Here is a 21,219-nt window from a genome sequence, read left to right on the forward strand (position 1 = left end):
ATTTTAAACAATTCTGAGTTAACAAATTTTTTTAAAACTTTTATACAAGCTTATTGCACATAATTAAAATAACCAATTAGTTTATAAATAATATCGTATAAAAATGTGTTTGAACCTGCAAAATAATTTTATTTCTTATTTTTTAACGAGGAAAATTAGGTGACGAACTCTTTCAAAATCAAATTTAGCCTTATTCGATGTTAAAATTATTTACAAATAAAAGATTGTAAAAAATATCGTCTTTTTTGAGCCGGTCAAACAAAGGCATTACATTGTTCCAACATCTCTCACCTTAACCAAATCAATTACAATTTCAGCAGCTGCCAATGGATCCAAAGGTGCATTGTTTGAGTTAATGCAAGAGAATAAACATCTTATAAGTATATATCAACAATGTCCTTTTCTGTTTGCCAAATTCTTCAAAAGAAATGAAAGAAAACTGAACTAAAGGATCTAGTGATGGCTCTACTTATTTTTTCATTTTTTCAAATAGAATGATCATGCTTGTTTCCGAATAAAGTTCTCACAACAACAATTTCAAATTTTCAACAAAGATCAGTATGAATTCAACCATGCCATCACCCATTGAAATTAGGAATCATGAAAAGAAAATTTAATACCAAAAGAATTTAATATATTATAATTTGTTGGTATGATAACCGACACTGGAAAAAAGACTAAAGAGATATGTTTACATTCATAGAACTTAGAGAATCGAAAAATCATGTTTCAATAATGACTAGAGAGATTCAAAATCAAGATCGTCCATATTTCATAGCTAAGGATAAGGTATTTCACTTCTTGTAATTCTAGGTATAGTCTTCATTATTTTTTCTTAGTCTAATTATGAGATCCACTCCACCACATAACAAGCCAACTAGTAATTTAAAATATTATTTGTAATTTCATGACATACTTCTTCTCAAATTAAATATTATAATCCCCTCTTATTGCTTAACGAAAAAATGGTGGATATCTCCAACCTCTCAAAATTTTGAATTCGAATCCGTAAAACGACGTGACTGTAGGGGTGTTCATCGGTTCAGTTTTCGGGTTATTCGAGTTCCCCAGTTTAGTTTATTCAATTTTTTATTTTTTTAGCCAATTCAAAAATCGAACCGAATTCGAATAAATTTTAATTAAACCGAATTCGATATTCGGTTCGAATTTCGAATACAAAACGAATTCGTTTTTTTTAAACTAGCATAACTCAAAATAAATTGCACAAGCTGTGAGTAGAGTCTAGGTCTGTATCGTGGTAAGGTAATATTCTACCACTAGACCACTGATACTTCTTTTACTTTTTTTTATTATTAAATCTTGAGTTCAAAATATTCTAATTTGATTATTTAAAACTTTTTCTTAAGCTAAATTTGGAAGAATAAATAACAAAAAAAAAATGAATTCGGTTTTCGGTTTGGTTTTCGAGTTGAAACCCAAATTCGAAAATCAATTCAAAAACCGTATTTGAATTAGTTTGAAATTCGATTTGAAAATCGAAAATGAAATTCGAATTCGGTAAATACAAATTCGGTCGGATATTCAGTTCAGACCAAATATTGAACACCCCTATATGTGAGTTGTCAAAAAGTTAAAATTAATTGTTTTTTCTCAGTTAACAGTTAACGACTTAACATAATAAATGTTTATCGATGGTCAAAAAAATATATATAAGTTATTCACGAGAAGATAGTAGAGATCATGTTTAGTTTCTTAAAAGGAAAAACAACATGGAGGGCTATTCCATAATTGAACACCTAATAATATTCATGATGTTATTTATATCATTAATCCAAAGTTTTGTTTGTTTAAAATGTATAAGAAGAAAACTAATGTTTTATGTGGTTATATTTACTCTATCTATTTCTCATGGTTTTAACTACTTATTAATTTTATTATAACATTTAAATAATTTTAGTTGACATTTTAATACCAATTATTTTTTATAAATGATCATTTTGTGTGTTCCTATAATTAAGAATTAAGAAAATGACTATGGAGTATGACGGATCATTTAACGAATTAATAAGTAATTTAAACAATTTAGTTAACTATTTAATACCAATTTTGTGACCTTTTTATAAATGATATTTGTTTGTGTAACTGTGTTCCAATAATTAATAATAAAGGAAATAACCTACTCATGTGACCAGAACATTTAACGGATTAATACGTAATTCAAATCCATACTAATACAAAATATTAATTTGAATTAATTATTTCAGTTTTGTCTAAACATGTTCTTACAATTTCAATGTCATTTGATTATGTTTACTTATTAGTGCAATGTTTCTTAATAAAAATTTTATAAGAATTTGTTAGATATTGCATTATTTAAAAATAACATGTGTTATAAATTTAAATAATCTTATCCTGAGATATAAAAATTGAATTATTTGAGATTATTGTAAATAAATACATTATTATAGTTCCAGATGTTACATTTGTGTATGATTTGGTTAAGTTATTGTTATTGGAGCATTGCTAAGTTTAAACTCAATTTAAAATTTTATTTGATATTAGATTATTTAAAATAAAAATGGGTAATTAATTTAAATTTTTATTAGATGAAAAGAGTGGATTATATGAGAATATTTTGAATAAGAATTATTTGAAATTAATTTCCTTGAATTCACACAAATCTGTTTTCTAAAATAGTTTCTGACTTACTCAGAATTAATAATTTATAATAATAATAATAATAATAATTTATAATAATTTATTATAATAGCAGGTATATAGGTATATGTATTAGTAATTGAAATGAAATAATACTAATAATTTATAATAACAGCAGGTATATGTATTAGTAATTGAAGATAAATAATAATAATAATAATAATAACAATAATTTATAATAATAAGAATTTATTATAAATTTTTATTATTGTAAATTTTTTTTTTATCATTATAAATTTTTATTATTGTAAATTTTTATTATTGTAAATTATTATAATTAATTATTATTATTATAAATTATTATTATTATTGTAAATTATTTTTATTATAAATTATTATTATTTTTATAATTATTATAATTTTATTGTAAATTATTATTATTATTATTATAAATATTATTATTATTATTGTAAGTTATTATTATAAATTATTATTATTGTAAATTATTATTATAAATTATTATAATAAATTATTATTATTTTAAATTATTATTATTATTGTAAATTATTATAATAAATTATTATAATTGTAAATTATTATAATAAATTATTATTATTATAAATTATTATTATTTTTATAATTATTATCATTATAATTATAAATTATTATTATAATAATACTTTATAATAATAATAATTTAGAATAATAATATATAATAATAATTTACAGTAATAATAATTTATTATTATTGTAAATTATTTTTAATATTATTATAAATTATTATTATGGTAAATTATTATTATAAATTATTATAATAATATTATAATAAATTATTATTACTTTTATAATTATTATCATTATTATTGTAAATTATTATTATTGTAAATTATTATAATAAATTATTATTATTATAAATTATTATTATTGTAAATTATTATAAAAATTATTATTATTATAAATTATTATTAGTTATATAATTATTATCATTATTATTGTAAATTATTATTTTTATTATTATTATTATCATTATTAATATTATTATTGTAAATTATTATTATTACATTTATTATAAATTATTATTATTATTGTTATAAATTATTATTATTGTAAATTATTATTATTATAAATTCTTATTATTTTTATAATTATTATCATTATTATTGTAAATTATTGTTATTATAATAATAATTTACAATAATAATAATTTATAATAATAATATATAATAATAATTTATAATAATGAAAATGAAAAAATAATAATGTTATTATAATAATAATAATAATTATTATTATTATTATATTTATTATTATAATAATTATTGTTATATTTATTAGTATTAGTATTATTATTATTATATTTATTATTATTTTAATTATTATTATTATAATAATAATAATAATAAATATAATTATAATAATAATAAATATAATTATAATTATAATAATAAATAATAATTATAATTATTATATAAATATTTATAATAATAATTATTATTTTAATAATAAAAATAATTTATAATAATAATAATAATTTATAATAATAATAATAATTTACCATAATAATAATAATAATAATAATAATAATAATAATAATAATAATAATAATAATAATAATAATAATAATAATAATAATAATAATAATAATAATAATAACTTATAGTTGATACCTAAATACTTAATACTTGATAATTAAGTTTTTATTTAGTCAAAAATAAACCCAAACCCATATGTTTAAAATTTTCTCCAATCAACTTCAACATTTAGATATTTAGATGTATAAACCAAAATAATTTCACATAAAATATAACCAACAATTTTATATTATACACTGAAAATATAGTTTTTCTTTTATATATATATATATATATATGCTTTATACTAAATGAACTTTTAAACAAAAAGTAATTACAAATATTCTTTTCCGATAAACTCTAATTTATGACATATTGTTCATATAAAATGGAAAATATTAAACATTACAGAGTAAAAGACATTACCATTTCTACTTTTTTTAGAACTATACTATACATCCTTCTCATCAAGTCCAAAACTATGCGAATATTCAACAGCCTTATTAGGAATATCAGTTTAATTATTTTGATTATCATTATAAATTATTATTACTGTAAATTATTATTATAAATTATTACAATAAATTATTATAATAAATTATTATTATCGTAAATTATTATAGTAATATTATAATAAATTATTATTATTATAAATTATTATTATTTTTATAATTATTATCATTATTATTGTAAATTATTATTATTGTAAATTATTATAATAAATTATTATTATTATAAATTATTATTATTTTTATAATTATTATCATTGTTATTGTAAATTATTATTATTACAAATTATTATTATTATCATTATTAATATTATTATTATTGTAAATTATTATTATATTTATTATAAATTATTATTATAAGTTATTATTATTATAAATTATTATTATTGTAAATTATTATAATAATATTATAATAAATTATTATTATTTTTATAATTATTATCATTATTATTGTAAATTATTATTATTATAATAATAATTTACAATAATAATAATTTATAATAATAATATATAATAATAATTTATAATAATAATTTACAATAATTATAAATTATTATTATTGTAAATTATTTTTATTATCATTATAAATTATTATTATTGTAAATTATTATTATAAATCATTATAATAAATTATTATTATTATAAATTATTTTTATTATCATTATAAATTATTATTATTGTAAATTATTATTATAAATCATTATAATAAATTATTATTATTGTAAATAATTATAATAATATTATAATAAATTATTATTATTTTTATAATTATTATCATTATTATTGTAAATTATTATTATTATAAATTATTATTATTGTAAATTATCATTATTATAAATTATTATTATTATTATAAATTATTATTATTTTTATACTTATTATCATTATTATTATTATTATTGTAAATTATTATTATTATAAATTATTATTTTTATTATAATTATTATAAACTATTATTATTATTATTATTATATTTGTTATAAATTATTATAAGTTATTATTAATATTATAAATTATTATTATTATTATAAAGTTTTATTATTATAATTATAAATTTTTATTATTCTAATTATTATTTTGTTTTTTATTATAAATTATGATTATTATTATAATTATTATGATTATAATTATAATATTAATAATAATTTAAAAGTCACTTGCTATTTCAAAATAACATGTTAAATCACATAAAATCTTGACATAAAAGTTCATTTTTTTTAATGTTATAATTAAAAAATTATAATAAATAATTAATTTATAAAGGATATGGTCTAATTAAATGAAGAGTATTTAAATATGTAAAATAATTTAATTTTAGTGACTAATTACTATTTTGAAAAAGCAAATATTAAAAAAAACAAAAACAAATAATAATGAATATTTATATATTTTTAATAATAATAATTTATAATAATAAAAGGTATATGCATTGTAATAATAATAATAATATTAATAATAATTATAATAATTATTATTACAATTTATAATAATAATTTACAATAATAATAATTTACAATAATATTAATTTATTATAATAATAATTTATTATAATAATAATTTATAATAATAATAATAATAATTTATAATAATAATTTATAATAATAATTTATAATAATAAAAATAATTTATAATAATAATTCTAATAATTTATAATAATAATAAAAATAATTTATAATAATAATAATAATAATTTATAATAATAATAATTTATAATAATAATATTTTATAATAATAATAATAATAATTTATAATAATAATAATAATATTTTATAATAATAATAATAATAATAATAATAATAATTTATAATAATAATAATAATTTATAATAATAAAAAATAATAATAATAATAATAATAATTTATAATAATAAACCCCAAACCCAAACCCAAACCCAAACCCAAACCCAAACCCAAACCCAAACCCAAACCCAAACCCAAACCCAAACCCAAACCCAAACCCAAACCCAAACGTTTAAAATTTTCTTAAAATTTTCTCTAATCCTTTAACATTTAGATGTATAAACAAAAAAAATATACATAGCAATTTTATATTATACACTAAAAATATAGAATTAAACCAATAGTAATTACAGATATTCCTTTTCTGATAAACTCTAATATAAGACATATTTTGATAATTGTAAAAATGGTGTGTCTTATCTGATGGAAAATATTAAACATTCATTACAGATTTCCAACATTTCACTGAAATTCAAGACATTTATTTGAAATGGAATATTGATAATGAAATAGCAACCACTGTTTTTTTTGTATGTTACTAAAGAAGTAGTAAAGAAGACACTATTATGAAAAGTTGTTAAAATCCTATACAACTAACTAGGTAACATACCATAGCAAAAGATATCATTTCTACTTTTTTTAGAACTCTACATCTTTCTCATCAGGGCCAAAACGATCAGAATATTCAGCAGCCTTCTTAGGAATATCAGTTTCAGACATGAGCGTATATCCATCCGTTAATCCGTCTGTAAGTAACTTTACAATCTTTGCCTTCCATTCTGACGGGTTTTCTACTTTGTTACGTGTATGAACAATTCTATCGTAATAATCAAGCATCGCACCTAATCCAGTATTAGGTTCCCATCCATATTCCTTAAGAACTTTTGCTTCTCCTTCACTCAAATCATCTCCCACCTAATCAAAATCAAATTCAATATCTAAATTCAAATTAACAACAAATCAAATCAAAGTAAAATCTTCTTACCTTTAACGGTATATTCTCACTTATGGCGGTCCTACTACAGTTTGCGAGTTTCATCGTTATCACTAACCGCTTAATCTGCCATTTAATGGGTAAGATCTTCGACAACCGAAAGGAGTACGTAGCATATCCATATTCTGGACGCTCAAGCACAATCCTATAATTAAGTTAAATAGATTCAGACATCATCACAACTCAACAACATGCATGGTAAACTAAAGAGCACCACTTTCCTGTTATGCCTTCTGAACACAAATATGAATGCATTAAGATCTCTGCACCATCCCCATTCAACAGGCCACTTGCTAAACACTAAATATCTTGACTAGAAAGTTCAATTTTTTTTAAATGGTTAGAACATTAGAATTTAAAATCTGAATCAGAAGACTCGAACATTATTGAATTTTATACATGATTATGAATTTTCACAAGAAGATACATCCATACGAAGATAAAATAAATAGCCCTTTTTTAGCATACCTGCTCCACCAATGCAACTAGACAAGCCAGACAATAACTCTTTTTCTCAGACTTTCCAAAAGAACGTAAAGTAGGCAATTTCAATAATGAAGGCTTCTGGGTGAAAAGCTGACTCAGTGATAAACAAGAACCACATTAAGAATTTCAAAAGAAACACATGCATATTCATGACATCTACAATGAATTTAAATAAGAAAAATTTGCTCACCTTTGATATTAAAGATTCAAGTTCTGAAAAGATTCCTTCTTCACTATATTCACCATCATCATCAATGACTTCATCACTCTCTGATGATCCGTAAAGCTTAATTTCACTCACGGCAATCCCTTTTTCCAGTAACACCTGCAAGCTAAAATGGTTAGTTACAAGTTTTATAATGTGGAAATATGTCATGAGTTATTTTATCCCACTAAGAATAGGGTTAGAATTTTATGCCACTAAGAATAGGGTTAGAATTTTATGCCACTAAGAGTAGGGTTAGAATTTTATGATGAATGAATATGAAGATTCCTCCAAGTCCCTCATCTAAAGGCTTAGGCCATTCCTTTCTCATCTCTTCTTACATTCTATTATCTCATTCTCTTATAGTATTACAAAATACAATGGGTCCAATTTTAACTTGAGAAAGCAATTGATCAAACAAAATGAATTTGAATTTTACCTGTGCGAGTCCTGGAGCATCTTCCTCCAATGCTGCTTCAATTGAATCACTGTTTGTTTATATTGGAAATCGAGAAAGATATAAACATTAGAGAAAATTTAGCAAAGAAAGAAACAAGGAAACTGAATATGAGAATTACGTAGCAGTTTTCCTATGTTTCCTTGGACGGAAGTTCTTTAATAGATGAGTTGGTTCAATTTCTTGGGCGAAATCATAATTTTTTGAATGCTCCTCCATATCAGGACTCTCTTTCGATGCCATTAATTTCATGCGATCTCGCAGTAGCATATGGTCGATTTCATCTCCACATGGTTCGAAAGATGTTGACATTTCACTCTTTATTTGTTCTCCATATAAACGATTAATACAGTCAGTAATTCTACTAGACTCAGAAGCTGTTGAAGTGTGGCTTAAACTATGTACATGACTATAGTCCATAGGTTCAGGCTTTATCTGCAAATTTAGTACATCCTTTGATTGATCAACAATTCCAATAGGCAACTCCTGTTGGTAGAACAAACAATGTTAGATGAAAGTTTCATGCATTTATCTGAATTTCCCCTAAAGCTTACTGCATTTATTAAGTCCTATTCAAGAAGTAAAGAAGATGACTTAAATTGTGTAGTGTCATTTATGACCGAGTTCGTTGAGGATTGTCGTTTAGGGTTAAGTTCATTAAAGGAAATCTCCGTGATGTTGATAGCAACTTTAATGCTAGCCCAGAATCCATTGTTATAGAAAGTCATATTCAACAATTATATAGTTTCATTCTCTATTTGGATGAGGACTTCAATGCCATTGAATCAATTATGTTCTTTATAGTCTGTGCAATATTATCTGGTGATAAGTGTCCTGCAAATACACTTTTGAATTGTGAATTATGATTTGAAAAAATTGTGTGATTTGTTCTTTAAAGTTGTTTCAACAAATACCATTTTAACTTTCCTAAATAACCTAACTGCTAAATCGAGAAGTCAAGTCAATTTAGAAGTCTTCAAGAAGCAAGGAAATCAATCAATCATCACCCAACATATATATATAACATTTTCTGAAAGATCAGAACTCATAAAAAGGTGAATCAAAGAAATGAATCAGTCAACATGTCAAATCAAGTCAAAATCAAGAACTCATAAGAAAGATGATTCTCAGATCAATTAAAACCAAATAAAGCAAACAGACAGCATATATAATGAACTTCAAACAATAGAACTCTCTCTTTAAGCTAAAGGAATATGAATTACCTGACCCAACAGTTTCTTCAATTCCAAAGATTTCCTTCAAGTAAAAAAATATTAACATTTCAGACTCTTCCATTGAAGTACAATGAAACTAATTAATATATATAACTCAATAGTGAACTGCAAAATCATTAATTTGAATATCACCTTGGTGACAGTAACTGGCGTCGCTCTTCATTGATCTCTGCCTTTAACTCTACATCTACATCCTCCTCATCACAGTGAAAAGCTTCGCAATATTCAGCAGCCTTCTTAGGAATATCAGCTTCATACATTGGCGTATATCCATCATCCATCCCGTCTGAAAGTAACTTTATAATATTTGCCTCCCAATTTGATTGAATTTTTTTGTTACGTGCCCATTTATAGTCTCGATAATTGTAATATTCAAGCATAGTACCTAAACCTGTATTAGGTTTCCATCCATATTCCCTAAGAACGTTTGCTTCTTTTTCACTCAAATCATCTCCTACCTAAATGAATACGTTTATTTTTCAAATGATGCAAATCCAAATCCATGTGTCACTTCTTCTTACCTTTAACGGTCTATTCTTGATTATGGTGCTCCAACAACTACAGGTCATGAGCTTCATCGTTATCACTATCCGCTTAATCTGCCATTTAGTGGATAAGTACCTTGACAACTCAAATGTGTACAGAGCATATTTATATTCTGGACGTTCAATCAAAACCCTATAACAAGTTCAAAAAATTCAGTCAGACATCATCACAACTCACAACCCCATTCATTATAAACAACAAAAGAGTACTACTCACTTGTAATTCTTTCTGAACACAAATATGAATGCATTTAGATCTCTGGACCATCCCCATTCAACAGGCCAATTGTTATGCTTAAGCATACAATATCGTGCCTTGAAAAATCAATTTTTTTAAGTAGTTAGAACATATTATAATTTATAACCCGAATTTTCACAAGAATATGATTGTTCTTCGCATACATGTTCCACCAATGCAACTAGACAAGGCAGAAAATAATTCTTTTTCCTAGACTTTCCAGAAAAACGTGAAGGAGCCGCCCGAGTGAAAATCTGACTCAGTAATAAACAAGAACCATGTTAAGAATTTTGAAAGAAACACATACATATTTATGATATTTACAAAGAAATTAAATAAAAAAAACTTTTCACCTTTGATATTACAGATTCAAGGTCTGAAAAGTTTCCATCAATGACGCTGTAAAGCTTAATTTCACTCATGTTGATCCCTTTTTGCAATAACAACTGCAAGCTAAATGGTTAGTTACAAGTTTTGTAACTTTGAAAATATGTTATGAGTTATTTTATCCCACTAAGAGTAGGGGTTAGGAATTTTATGATGAATGAATATGAAGATTCCTCCAATTCTCTCAACTAAAGGCTTAATTCTCTCAACTAAAGGCTTAGGACATTCTTTTCTCATCTCTTATTACATTCTATTATCTCATCCTCTTATACTATTACATACAATGGGTCCAATTTTAACTTGAAAAAACAATTGATCAAGCAAAATGAATTTTACCTGTGCAAGTCCTGGAGCATCTTCGTTCAATGCTGCTTCAGAAGCAATAGGCGTCTCAACCAATGCAGCTGGTTCAATTTCTTGGGCGAAATCATAATATTTTGAATGCTCCTCCAAATCAGAACTCTCTTTTGATGCCAGTAATTTCATGCGATCTTGCTGTAGCATATGGTCAATTTCATCTCCACATAGTTCGAAAGATGTTGACATTTCATTCTTTATTTGTCTCCCATCTAAACGATTAATACAGTCAGTAATTCTACTAGACTCAGAAGCTTTTAAAATGTGGCCTAAACTATGTACACAACTATAGTCCATAGGTTCAGGCTTTATCTGCAAATTTAGCACATCCTTTGATTGATCAACAATTCCAATAGGCAACTCCTGTTGGTAGAACAAACAATGTTAGATAAAAGTTTCATGCATTTTTTTGAATTCCCCTAAAGTTTACTGCATTTATTAAATCATATTCAAGAAGTCAAGAAGATGACTTAAATTGTGTAGTGTCATTTATGACCGAGTTCATTGAAGATTGTCGTTTAGGGTTAAGTTCATTAAAGGCAATCTCCGTGTTGTTGATAGTAACTTTTATGCTAGTCCAGAATACATTGTTATAGAATGTCATATTCAATAATTATATAGTTTCATTCTCTATTTGGATGAGTACTTCAATGCCATTGAATCAATTCTGTTCTTTATAGTCTGTGCAATATTATCTAGTGAGAAGTGTCCTGCAAATACACTTTTGAATTGTGAATTATGATTTGAAAAAATTGTGTGATTTGTTTCTAAAAGTTGTTTCAACGAATACCATTTTAACTTTCCTAAATAACCTAATTGCTAAATCAAGAAGTCAAGTCAATTTAACAGTCATCAAGAATCAAGGAAATCAATCAATCAATCTCACCCAACATATATAACATTTTCTCAAAGATCAGAACTCATACAAAAGTGAATCAAACAACAAGTCAAGATCAAGAACTCATAAGAAAGATGATCTCAGATCAATTAAAACCAAATAAAGCAAACAGACAGCATATATAATGAACTTCAAACAATAGAACTTCATCTCTCTTTAAGCTAAAGAAATATAAATTACCTGACCCATCTGTTTCTTCAATTCCAAAGATTTCCTTCAAGTAAGAAAATATTAACAATTCAGACTCTTCTCAAAATGAAACTCAATAGTGCACTGCAAAATCATTAATGCGAATATCACCTTGGTAACAGTAACTGTCGACGCTCTTCATTGATCTCTGACTTTATCTCAACCTTTTCTTTATCACTACGACACACATTCTTCATTTTGATACGCGCAGATTTATCAGCCATTGCTTTGAATTTCAGCAATATCACATTAGTTCCTGATTATGACCACAAATACAGTCATTATAATCGGTATTCGGTACAAATACATATAAAAGCAAATAAGAAAGCCCCAAAAGAAATCAATAAGAACAGAACGTAAATTACGATAGGGTTTTGTGAATTCAAGAAATGAATGGCGGGAAATAAGGATTAATTTCGCAATGGATTTGATTTAGGGCACATATATCATTATCTAAAATAAAATAAATAAATAAAAGTAAATTGGGCTTTGATTATTTCGTAAGGCCCAAAGAAAATGTCAAACAAACCCTAGAATTTTTCATACTATATAAACCCTTTTATCTGCATCCTTATCTCATAGATCTGAAACCGCTTCACTCTTGCCTCATCTTCTTCCTTTAGATCTGAAACTGTTTTATTTTCGTTTAATCTTCTTAGATGCATCTATCAGAATCATTTCTTCTGTTAATCTCATAATAGAAGAAATACGTAAAGATGCATATATGAATTATTTTTCAAATAAGCTACCTATGGACAAGCGAATTTCTGTATTCTTTCGAATTCGTTCTTTTTCTCGTAGGTTTCACATATTTTGATGATCTATGTTTTATGCTCGATGATGATTGATTTTGCTTTAACCACACTGAAGAGAGTTTAGTTTTGGTTCTTTGGTCAGTAGTCCTTTATTTATTTGAATGAACAATAAAGCTTGATCCTTCCTATATTGTTGTTGACGGTGCTTGACGATTCTTCTTACTATTTGATTGGTTCTTTGAACTAGATCTATGTGGAGAGAAGATGAAAGTATACTTGGCAGCTTTATTTTTAGGGTTTTGCTTTATTCTTCATTTCAAATTTTTAAAGGATTATTTCTCATCCCATTATGATGCTCTCATGTGGAAGACTGGCCTTTCAACTGAGAGCACTTTTATTTTATATATGTTATTAATTTATTATACTGGATATTTTATACAATTTTTTTATAATAATTTTTTATTATTTATGAAATGAGTGCTTTAGGCCTTGTTCGGTTCTGGGTTTTTTAAAAAACCAAGAGAGAGAAAATTTAGATGATATGTGATGATTATTTTTGGTAAAAAGAGTTATTGATATTTATAAATAAAATATAAAATAATAATTTAAAATATAGGGTATTTTTGTATTTTGGTTAATGATATGAGTGATGTGATGTTTGAGAAGTGATTGATTGGAAAATGGATTTTGTATGGATTTTTTAAATAATTCAAAGAGAACAAGGCCTTAATAAAATATTTATCATATTTTTTAAGAAAATTAGATTGTAAATTTAGGTAAATTTTAGTTGAACATTTATTTTGGGTTTTAACTCTATTTTATTAATATATTTATCATATTTTCTCTTAAATGATATTATCAAATAATTAAATTTTTTATCCAACTTATTTATTGTATATTAATTTTAATTATATATTACAGATAGAAAATTTAAAATAATTTTGTATAAAAATATAATCAAAAAAGTAACACAATATGCTATTTATTTTTGTTTTAGTCATAAATAGCATGTTCACGCTTGAAATATGCTGATATAGTAAATCAATAAAATTTATGTTTATTTTTGTTTTAGTCATAAATAGCATGTTCACGCTTGAAATATGCTGATATAGTAAATCAATAAAATTTATGTTCGGTAAGAGATTATACATATATGATTAAAATTTAAACATAGAAAATTTTTCATTACAAAATTTAAGTATTACTTTGATTTGGTAAAAGTGAATTTCAATCTAAATAAAATAATTTATTTTAATAAATATTAATTAATTTATCAGTTAGAAAAATGAAACTTTCAATTTGAATTAGATTTAAGTTTTAACGCTTTTATTTTCAACAATAAATTCACATTTAATTAATGTAACTTATCTGATGGTACTATTCAGTGCTTCAATATTATCTTGTTTAAAGAGTTTGATTAATATTATCTTTAAATTTGAAAAAGTGGATGAATAACCATTTCATTGTCAACTTATAAATTTATTTTGTTTGGATTACCTTTTATTTCATTTTGAACATTTGTTTGAAGGTATTTGTTTGGGATGTATCTTAAATGTTTTAATAATTTATTGAATTCGGAACAATATTGGTATTATATCTTTAAACCTAAAAAATATGCTAAATTAAATAATAAAAAAATAATTTAATAAGTTTATTAAATAAAAGTTACTCAAAACTAAAAATTTAAAAATTTTATTATATAATAATTTTTTTTATTCAAATATTAATATAAACTAAATATTAATATAAACTAACAAATATTTTATTTAATTTAAATATTAATATAAACTAACAAATATTAATATTTAAATTAAATAAATATAATTTTCAAGTTATGTTAAAATGAAAACATTATGATATTCAATTAAAATTAATAACACAAATTATATAATAATGATAATAAATATTAGTTAATTTAAATTTAATTAATAAAAAAATCACCATTTTTAATTTTTTTAATTTCTTGAAAATTCAAGTTTGTCAACTTTACGATGAAATTGCAAAACATTCTTGGCAATAATTTTTTTTAATGGTATGTTATTTATCCAATTTAATGAATATCTCTTAATTTTTACTTTTTCATCTAACAATTCATTGTAATGACCACCACCTTAAACAATTCTTTTTATTGCTCCATAAATTGAATTTTTCTCCTTTTAGTTAATTTGCACACAAATGTCTTCTATTTTAGGACTCAATTTGTTCTTAAATGATCTACTATAATTTTATCCAAACTAAAAACATACTCACTAATAGCAATTGAGGATAGATAGAGGTTGGCATCGGGCTGGCTCGGTCTAGCATGTCGTGCCAAACAGTGATATGTGTTGTACCGTGCTGTGCCTCATGTTAATTGTGGTCGTGCTGTGCCTAACAGTAAAATATCTCGGCCCAGCCTGACCTGTTGGCTCATGTCTTGTTGAGCCGTGTTGTGTTTTTCCGTATTGAGACGTGTTGTGCTGTGCTAACGGGTTGGACCGGACCATATAACAACTTTATTAGCCTTCTAAAAAAATAATTTTAAAAAATATGGGGTCGCACCCTTTCATGTTGCCTACGTATCTTACAAATTTGCATATCTCAAATTTGTAAAAATCAGACCCTCACGTAGTTCTGAAATGTTCTATAATCAGTTTTCTCCTACACCTTCGCCAGAATCAGTATTAGATGTGCCTTCAGTTTCTCGCGTACAACATTGATATTGTTCATTAATCTCTGCATCGAACAAATCCTTTAAAAGAAAAAATTTTGATTCATGGAAAATGGATATTCATTTGTTATAATCAACCTAGTTAGTTCATATTTAGCAATTTCAGCATCAAATTTAAAAATTTTGGTTGCATTAATTAGTTGATTTGAAAATGAAGAGAAATATTCAATTTATAGAGTCAAATGTGATCGTTTTTTTGTTACTGTTTTTTTGTCTTTTTCTATAAATGTTATTGTTTTTTGTTACCATTTTTTGTCTTTATATTTACTAATGTGTCGTGTCGGGTTGTGGGTCGGGCCGTGCCATGGGATATTAGCGGGTCGGACTGGGCCGAGCATATTGGTTAAAAAATGAAACCCAGCCCAACCCATGATATGTTATCGTGCTGACCCGTGGCCGTCAAAACTCGCCGGGCCGGGCCAAAAATGGGTTGTGGACGTGTTGGGCCGGCCGGGCCAAAAATTGGATGGAATTGCAAAAATATCATTGACAATAATTTAAAGGGTTGGGTATCTAGTTTCACTTCCTTTCTACAACTCTAAGAGATTGAAAGTTTGGTTGGATCTTTTTTCAATCTCATTGGCAATGTATTTATCCACCTCATTGTATGTCTCTTGATGTTGTTCTTCTTCATTTTGTGCTTCCACATCATTGAACAATTCATCATAAAGACCACAACCACCAACATTACTATCACTACCATCACACTCTATTTGCATACTTTGACTCTCAATATTTGAATTGTCATGTATCCTTTTATATTCTGTCCACAAAGTTACCAACTCTTGTTTGACCTTATCAACAAACTTTTGAACATTTGTACCACTTACCAATTTTTTGGCAATGAAAAATATAGGGTTGATAATATCCCAATTCCCTCAATATTTATCAAACTTTAACTTCATTATACATTCTATCTTTTTAAGAATTGGATCAGAATCATCATCTCATTTTCTTTCAATCTCAACTTGTAGTGCAATTAGACTTTTTAATGCACTTAGTTCTAAAGTCGCATCATAAAACTTTTTGAGAAAATGTACAAAAGCCTTTTGCATTTTCCCAATCAACATTAGTTCGAGGACTCATTCTCTCCTTACCTTTTTCATCTTTTGAACGAAAATAATTCATAAAGGGCAACCATTCTTCTTCCATCATTTCAAACACCCTTCTGTATTTCAAAGCAACTTCAAGCATTTTATAAGTTGCATTCCATCTTGTTTTAACAGTTATAAGTATCGTTGACGTACTAGTAAACTTATCTAGCATAGCAAACTCCCTAAATTTGTTCAATCTAGATAGAGAATAATGAATAAAAATAATAGTATTACTTGTAGCTTTGATTGAAGTATTAAGCTCCTTCAAGCCATTCTTAACAGTTAAATTTAGTACATGCACATCTTAAGTGTAAGTATTTTACTTCAAACAATAATGTATTTTCACTTTTCATTATTCTTTTAAAATAATAAATTGAAGTATCATTAGAGTAAGGCATTGTCAATTACAATTGAAAAACTTTTTCTATTCCCCACTATCTCAAACAAATTTCAATCATCTTGTCAATTTCTTCTCCAACATGATTAGTTATTTTTGTGAAGTTTATTATTCTTTTGTGTAATATCCAATCACTATCTAGAAAATGAGCAGTAATTATCATGCAATTTATGTTTTGAATGGACGTCCAAGTATTAGTTGTGATACTTACCCTTTGGTCATTAATCACACTTTGAATATTAACTTTCTCAACTAAGAATAAATCAAAAACCATACCTGCAACTTTTTCAAACTAGGAATTTTGAACCTCGATTGTGCTTCATGTAATAAGCTCACAAACCCCTTTCCTTCGACAATTTTAAATGACACTTCATCGATAATCACATAATCGGTCAATTTTATTTCACACATTTTCTTGTTAAAACATGTCTCGTTCGTCAATATAGTTTGACTTTTATCACATTTATTTGTTTCATAGAGTGGACTCAACTTACACATTTTTAATAAGTGTTTTTTCAACCCATTGGTACTTTTAAAAACGGATGAAATCTCAACTTGAAAGTACTTGAATACCCCGATTAGTTGTATTCTTCAATCAACCAACTCTCTTAGATTTTTTTTATAGTGTTCCCTAATTAAATATACTTTTACTGTTTAGGAGTTATAAGAAGTTTTGGTTTTAAAGTTTTGTATTTGATATGCACTTGACAACATATTAAACTTTATTAAGTCTATTTTGAAAAAAAATCAACACTATATAGTGAAATAAAATTAGTCTTTTATCTCGTAAAATAGAAGGTTTAAAGATGGTATATATTGAATTATATTAAAATATAATTATATTTTGATTTAATTTTTAAAAATTATGATTCTATAATTAAATTAATATTAAATTTATTTGTTTTCTTATAAGTAGTATATAATATATATTTTTTAATTTATAAATATTATTTCGGTATATCACGATATACCAAAATTTTAAAAATCTCATACCTTCACCATATCAATTTCGGTATCGGTATCATACCTTACATTTTTCGGTATACCAAAAAAATTAACATTTTCGATATATTACGGTACAATATTTTCAATATGTTTGAATAAATGTATTAAGAGTGTAATGATCTTTTAATTTTGTGTCTCATTACCATCTCGAAAATTTTGTTCATAATTTTTAGAATTTCATGTTATATGATTCTTGATCATCTAGTTCTGTATAAAAAAAAGGTCTTGTGTTCTATTTTTGTTTAAAAAATCATTTTGTTATCTTTTTCTTGAAAAAAGATATATATTTTCATGAAAAATAATGTCTAATGAAACATAACATTTCCACGATCAATATCTTACCTAATGTAATTTTTTCATTAAAAATATATTTATTAGTTCGGTTTGAAAACTTTGATTTATTTGAAAGAATGTTAGTTGTATGACATAAAATTCTAAAAACTTTAAATTACAATTATAATCTAGTTTCTTGTCACACAACATTTCATTTCAAGTTTTTTCATTTAAAACATTTGTAGGTATTTGATCTATAATGTGTGTTGCTATTAATAATGAATTAAAAAAATGTAGTTTACAGTGTACATTAATGTGTATATTGTTTTAAATTTCTGTGTTCATGGTTTTACATTTCTGTGTTTCTGGTTTTACATTTCTGTGTTTATGGTTTTACATAGAAAAACGTAGTGAAGAGATGAATGCTTCACTTCCAGTTTAAAAGAAGGAATGAATTGGTTTTCATTACTTTGGTCATTGTTTTACATAAATATCCATGCATACATTCTCAAACATTCGTCCATGCTCAAACTTACATACAAATATATTTTAGCTTTCACATGAAACTGGAAGTTGAGAGTTGAGATGACAAAATAACAGTGAATGAAGTATCGACGTCCATGCTCAAACATTCGTCCCATTTTTGTGGAGTTGAGAATTGAGCAGTTGTTGTTGTTGGAATTGCATTTGATGGATGAAACGGTATAACAATTTAAGAGTTGTTAGTAATTGAAGAGTAATAACACAATTATTATTAAAATAGTTAAACGAGCAATGACATACCGAATTTATTGGTGAGTCGCTTGTTTTTCTTGTTCATTTTCTTTTTCTTGAATTCTTTTCTAATCCAACTTACTTCTTTTACCAGACTTTATTTTCTTCTTAGATTTCATTCATTTTGCTCGAACAGGGCACCCTCAACAGAACCTGATACAACTGGTGGTGTTTGCGTATTTATATCCTCTTGTAATTTTTTATCCACAAACTTACACTAGCTAAGCATAATTTCTTTTAAATACCTATATGTGTCATCACTTTTTGCTGCCTTTGTAAATAAATGCATGGACAAGCTATAAAATCTATGTATCTTATATTTTGAAGCTCACAAGGATCAACATTATTGTTGTCCACTAGTGAATCTGTTCCAAAATATCCATCTTTTGCTGTTATTGTCCACCTCTTTAATATCAACGCATGAGGATTCTTTAACACGTCAATCATAGTGAAAGTCTTTAGAATATGAGAACACAAAATCCCTCCAAATTCAAATTTACAGCAGCTATACTCGATATTATCAGCATCCTTATGAACTATAATTGTATGAAAGTATCTCCTATTGTGGGGGGGGGGGGGGTTACTTTATATTTTATGTGTGTGTCAATATCCTCTAACATTCCAACACCACAATCATGCGACATAAATCATTGTTGTTCAAAGTACTTAAATGCATCTGGAGTGTAAACATTGCATGCATCCTTGAAGATCATAACTGTGTAGGACAAACTTGGTTTGCTGTTAATTGATTTGAAATCATCATTTAACACATCATATCTTCGTTCGTTAGTCTTTCAAAGTGTTTGAAAAATTCCAAGAACTTGTGTTTGTAGGAGACATACTTTTTCAACACATTGTTCATGCTCTCACTTCTTTGTGTTGTAGTCTTATCAGCACAAAACATATGTCGTCCATACACTAAAGCCCACTTTTGCCTAATGCAAAACATACGCTTCAACTAGTCGTTGTTTTCTAGCCCATAGTTTGTCAACATTTGATTACAGGCTTCAAGAAACTCTACTTCGTTATCAAAATCATATATACATGAAGAAAAATCCTTTGAAAATTCTCTGAAATTATAAAATACAGAGAGCTTAAATGTATGACTGCATTTTGAAATATGTGCCAAATACAGAGACGATGATTTATTTCAGGCCAAGTAGATGCTAAGACCTTAGTCATGGTCGCGTATTGAATCTGTAAGATTGGTTTCGAATTTTTCTCACGCATAGCTGTGGTGAATGTCTCAAACAACCACTCAAAAGTCATAACAGTTTCATCGTATAATAGAACTGCACAAAAAATAATAGATTGTTTGTGATAAATTTATTAATATATATATATATATATATATATATATATATATATATATATATATATTTACAAAGAGAGGTTATAATTTTTAAATTGTACCATATAAAAAATTATTAAAAATGATTAAGAAATCATCTCTTAGCTATATGATAACACCAACCCAATAATAAATTCTTAAATATTTTACCTTTCAATTTTTGATTACTTTGAAAACGATCTATTTTATATATATATATATATATATATATATATATATATATATATATATATATATATATATATATATATATATATATATATATATATATATATATATATATATATATATATATATATGAGAGGAATGATAAACTCAGCGAATAGGCAGCGAAAACAAGTCCATAAATCCTACGTGGGTAGGAGAGAGAAAAAAATTGGTATAAATACAAAATAAAACCCAAAACACGCCATTTATTTCTCTCTGAAACT

At 24.9% G+C, this 21,219-nt stretch overlaps 1 protein-coding gene across 2 annotated transcripts; it reads right to left on the minus strand.

Annotated features, from left to right (window-relative positions):
- Window positions 1–6,915: 6,915 nt before the first annotated feature.
- Window positions 6,916–12,730, minus strand: LOC124921454. 2 transcript variants are annotated; one of them, XM_047462120.1, is made up of 16 exons: window positions 12,541–12,730; window positions 12,421–12,454; window positions 11,322–11,654; window positions 10,952–11,044; window positions 10,763–10,852; window positions 10,578–10,675; window positions 10,337–10,493; window positions 9,948–10,273; window positions 9,804–9,837; window positions 8,702–9,066; window positions 8,563–8,611; window positions 8,109–8,243; window positions 7,901–8,008; window positions 7,654–7,745; window positions 7,424–7,577; window positions 6,916–7,353 (listed from the first exon to the last, which is right to left on the minus strand). In XM_047462120.1, the coding sequence occupies exons 1-16, from the start codon at window positions 12,651–12,653 to the stop codon at window positions 7,078–7,080; spliced, it is 2,457 nt and encodes an 818-aa protein (XP_047318076.1). In that variant the 5' UTR covers window positions 12,654–12,730; the 3' UTR covers window positions 6,916–7,077. The 2 variants fall into 2 exon arrangements, with proteins under 2 accessions (XP_047318076.1, XP_047318074.1); XM_047462118.1 differs by having other exon boundaries at window positions 11,322–11,705.
- Between the last annotated feature and the right edge of the window lie 8,489 nt (window positions 12,731–21,219).

This window comes from Impatiens glandulifera, chromosome 1, assembly GCF_907164915.1.
Source record: "Impatiens glandulifera chromosome 1, dImpGla2.1, whole genome shotgun sequence".
NCBI classification, from domain to species: Eukaryota; Viridiplantae; Streptophyta; class Magnoliopsida; order Ericales; family Balsaminaceae; genus Impatiens; species Impatiens glandulifera.

What these genes read in the sequence shown, in the direction of transcription:
- LOC124921454 (XM_047462118.1), bottom strand. Translation starts at nt 12,653, where the DNA reads ATGGCTGATAAATCTGCGCGTATCAAAATGAAGAATGTGTGTCGTAGT. An exon ending in TAGTTGCATTGGTGGAACAT is followed by an intron (nt 10,676 to 10,762) that starts GTATGCGAAGAA and finishes TGATTTTTCAAG; the next exon opens with GCACGATATTGTATGCTTAA. An exon ending in ATGCTCCAGGACTCGCACAG is followed by an intron (nt 8,244 to 8,562) that starts GTAAAATTCAAA and finishes TTTAGCTTGCAG; the next exon opens with GTGTTACTGGAAAAAGGGAT.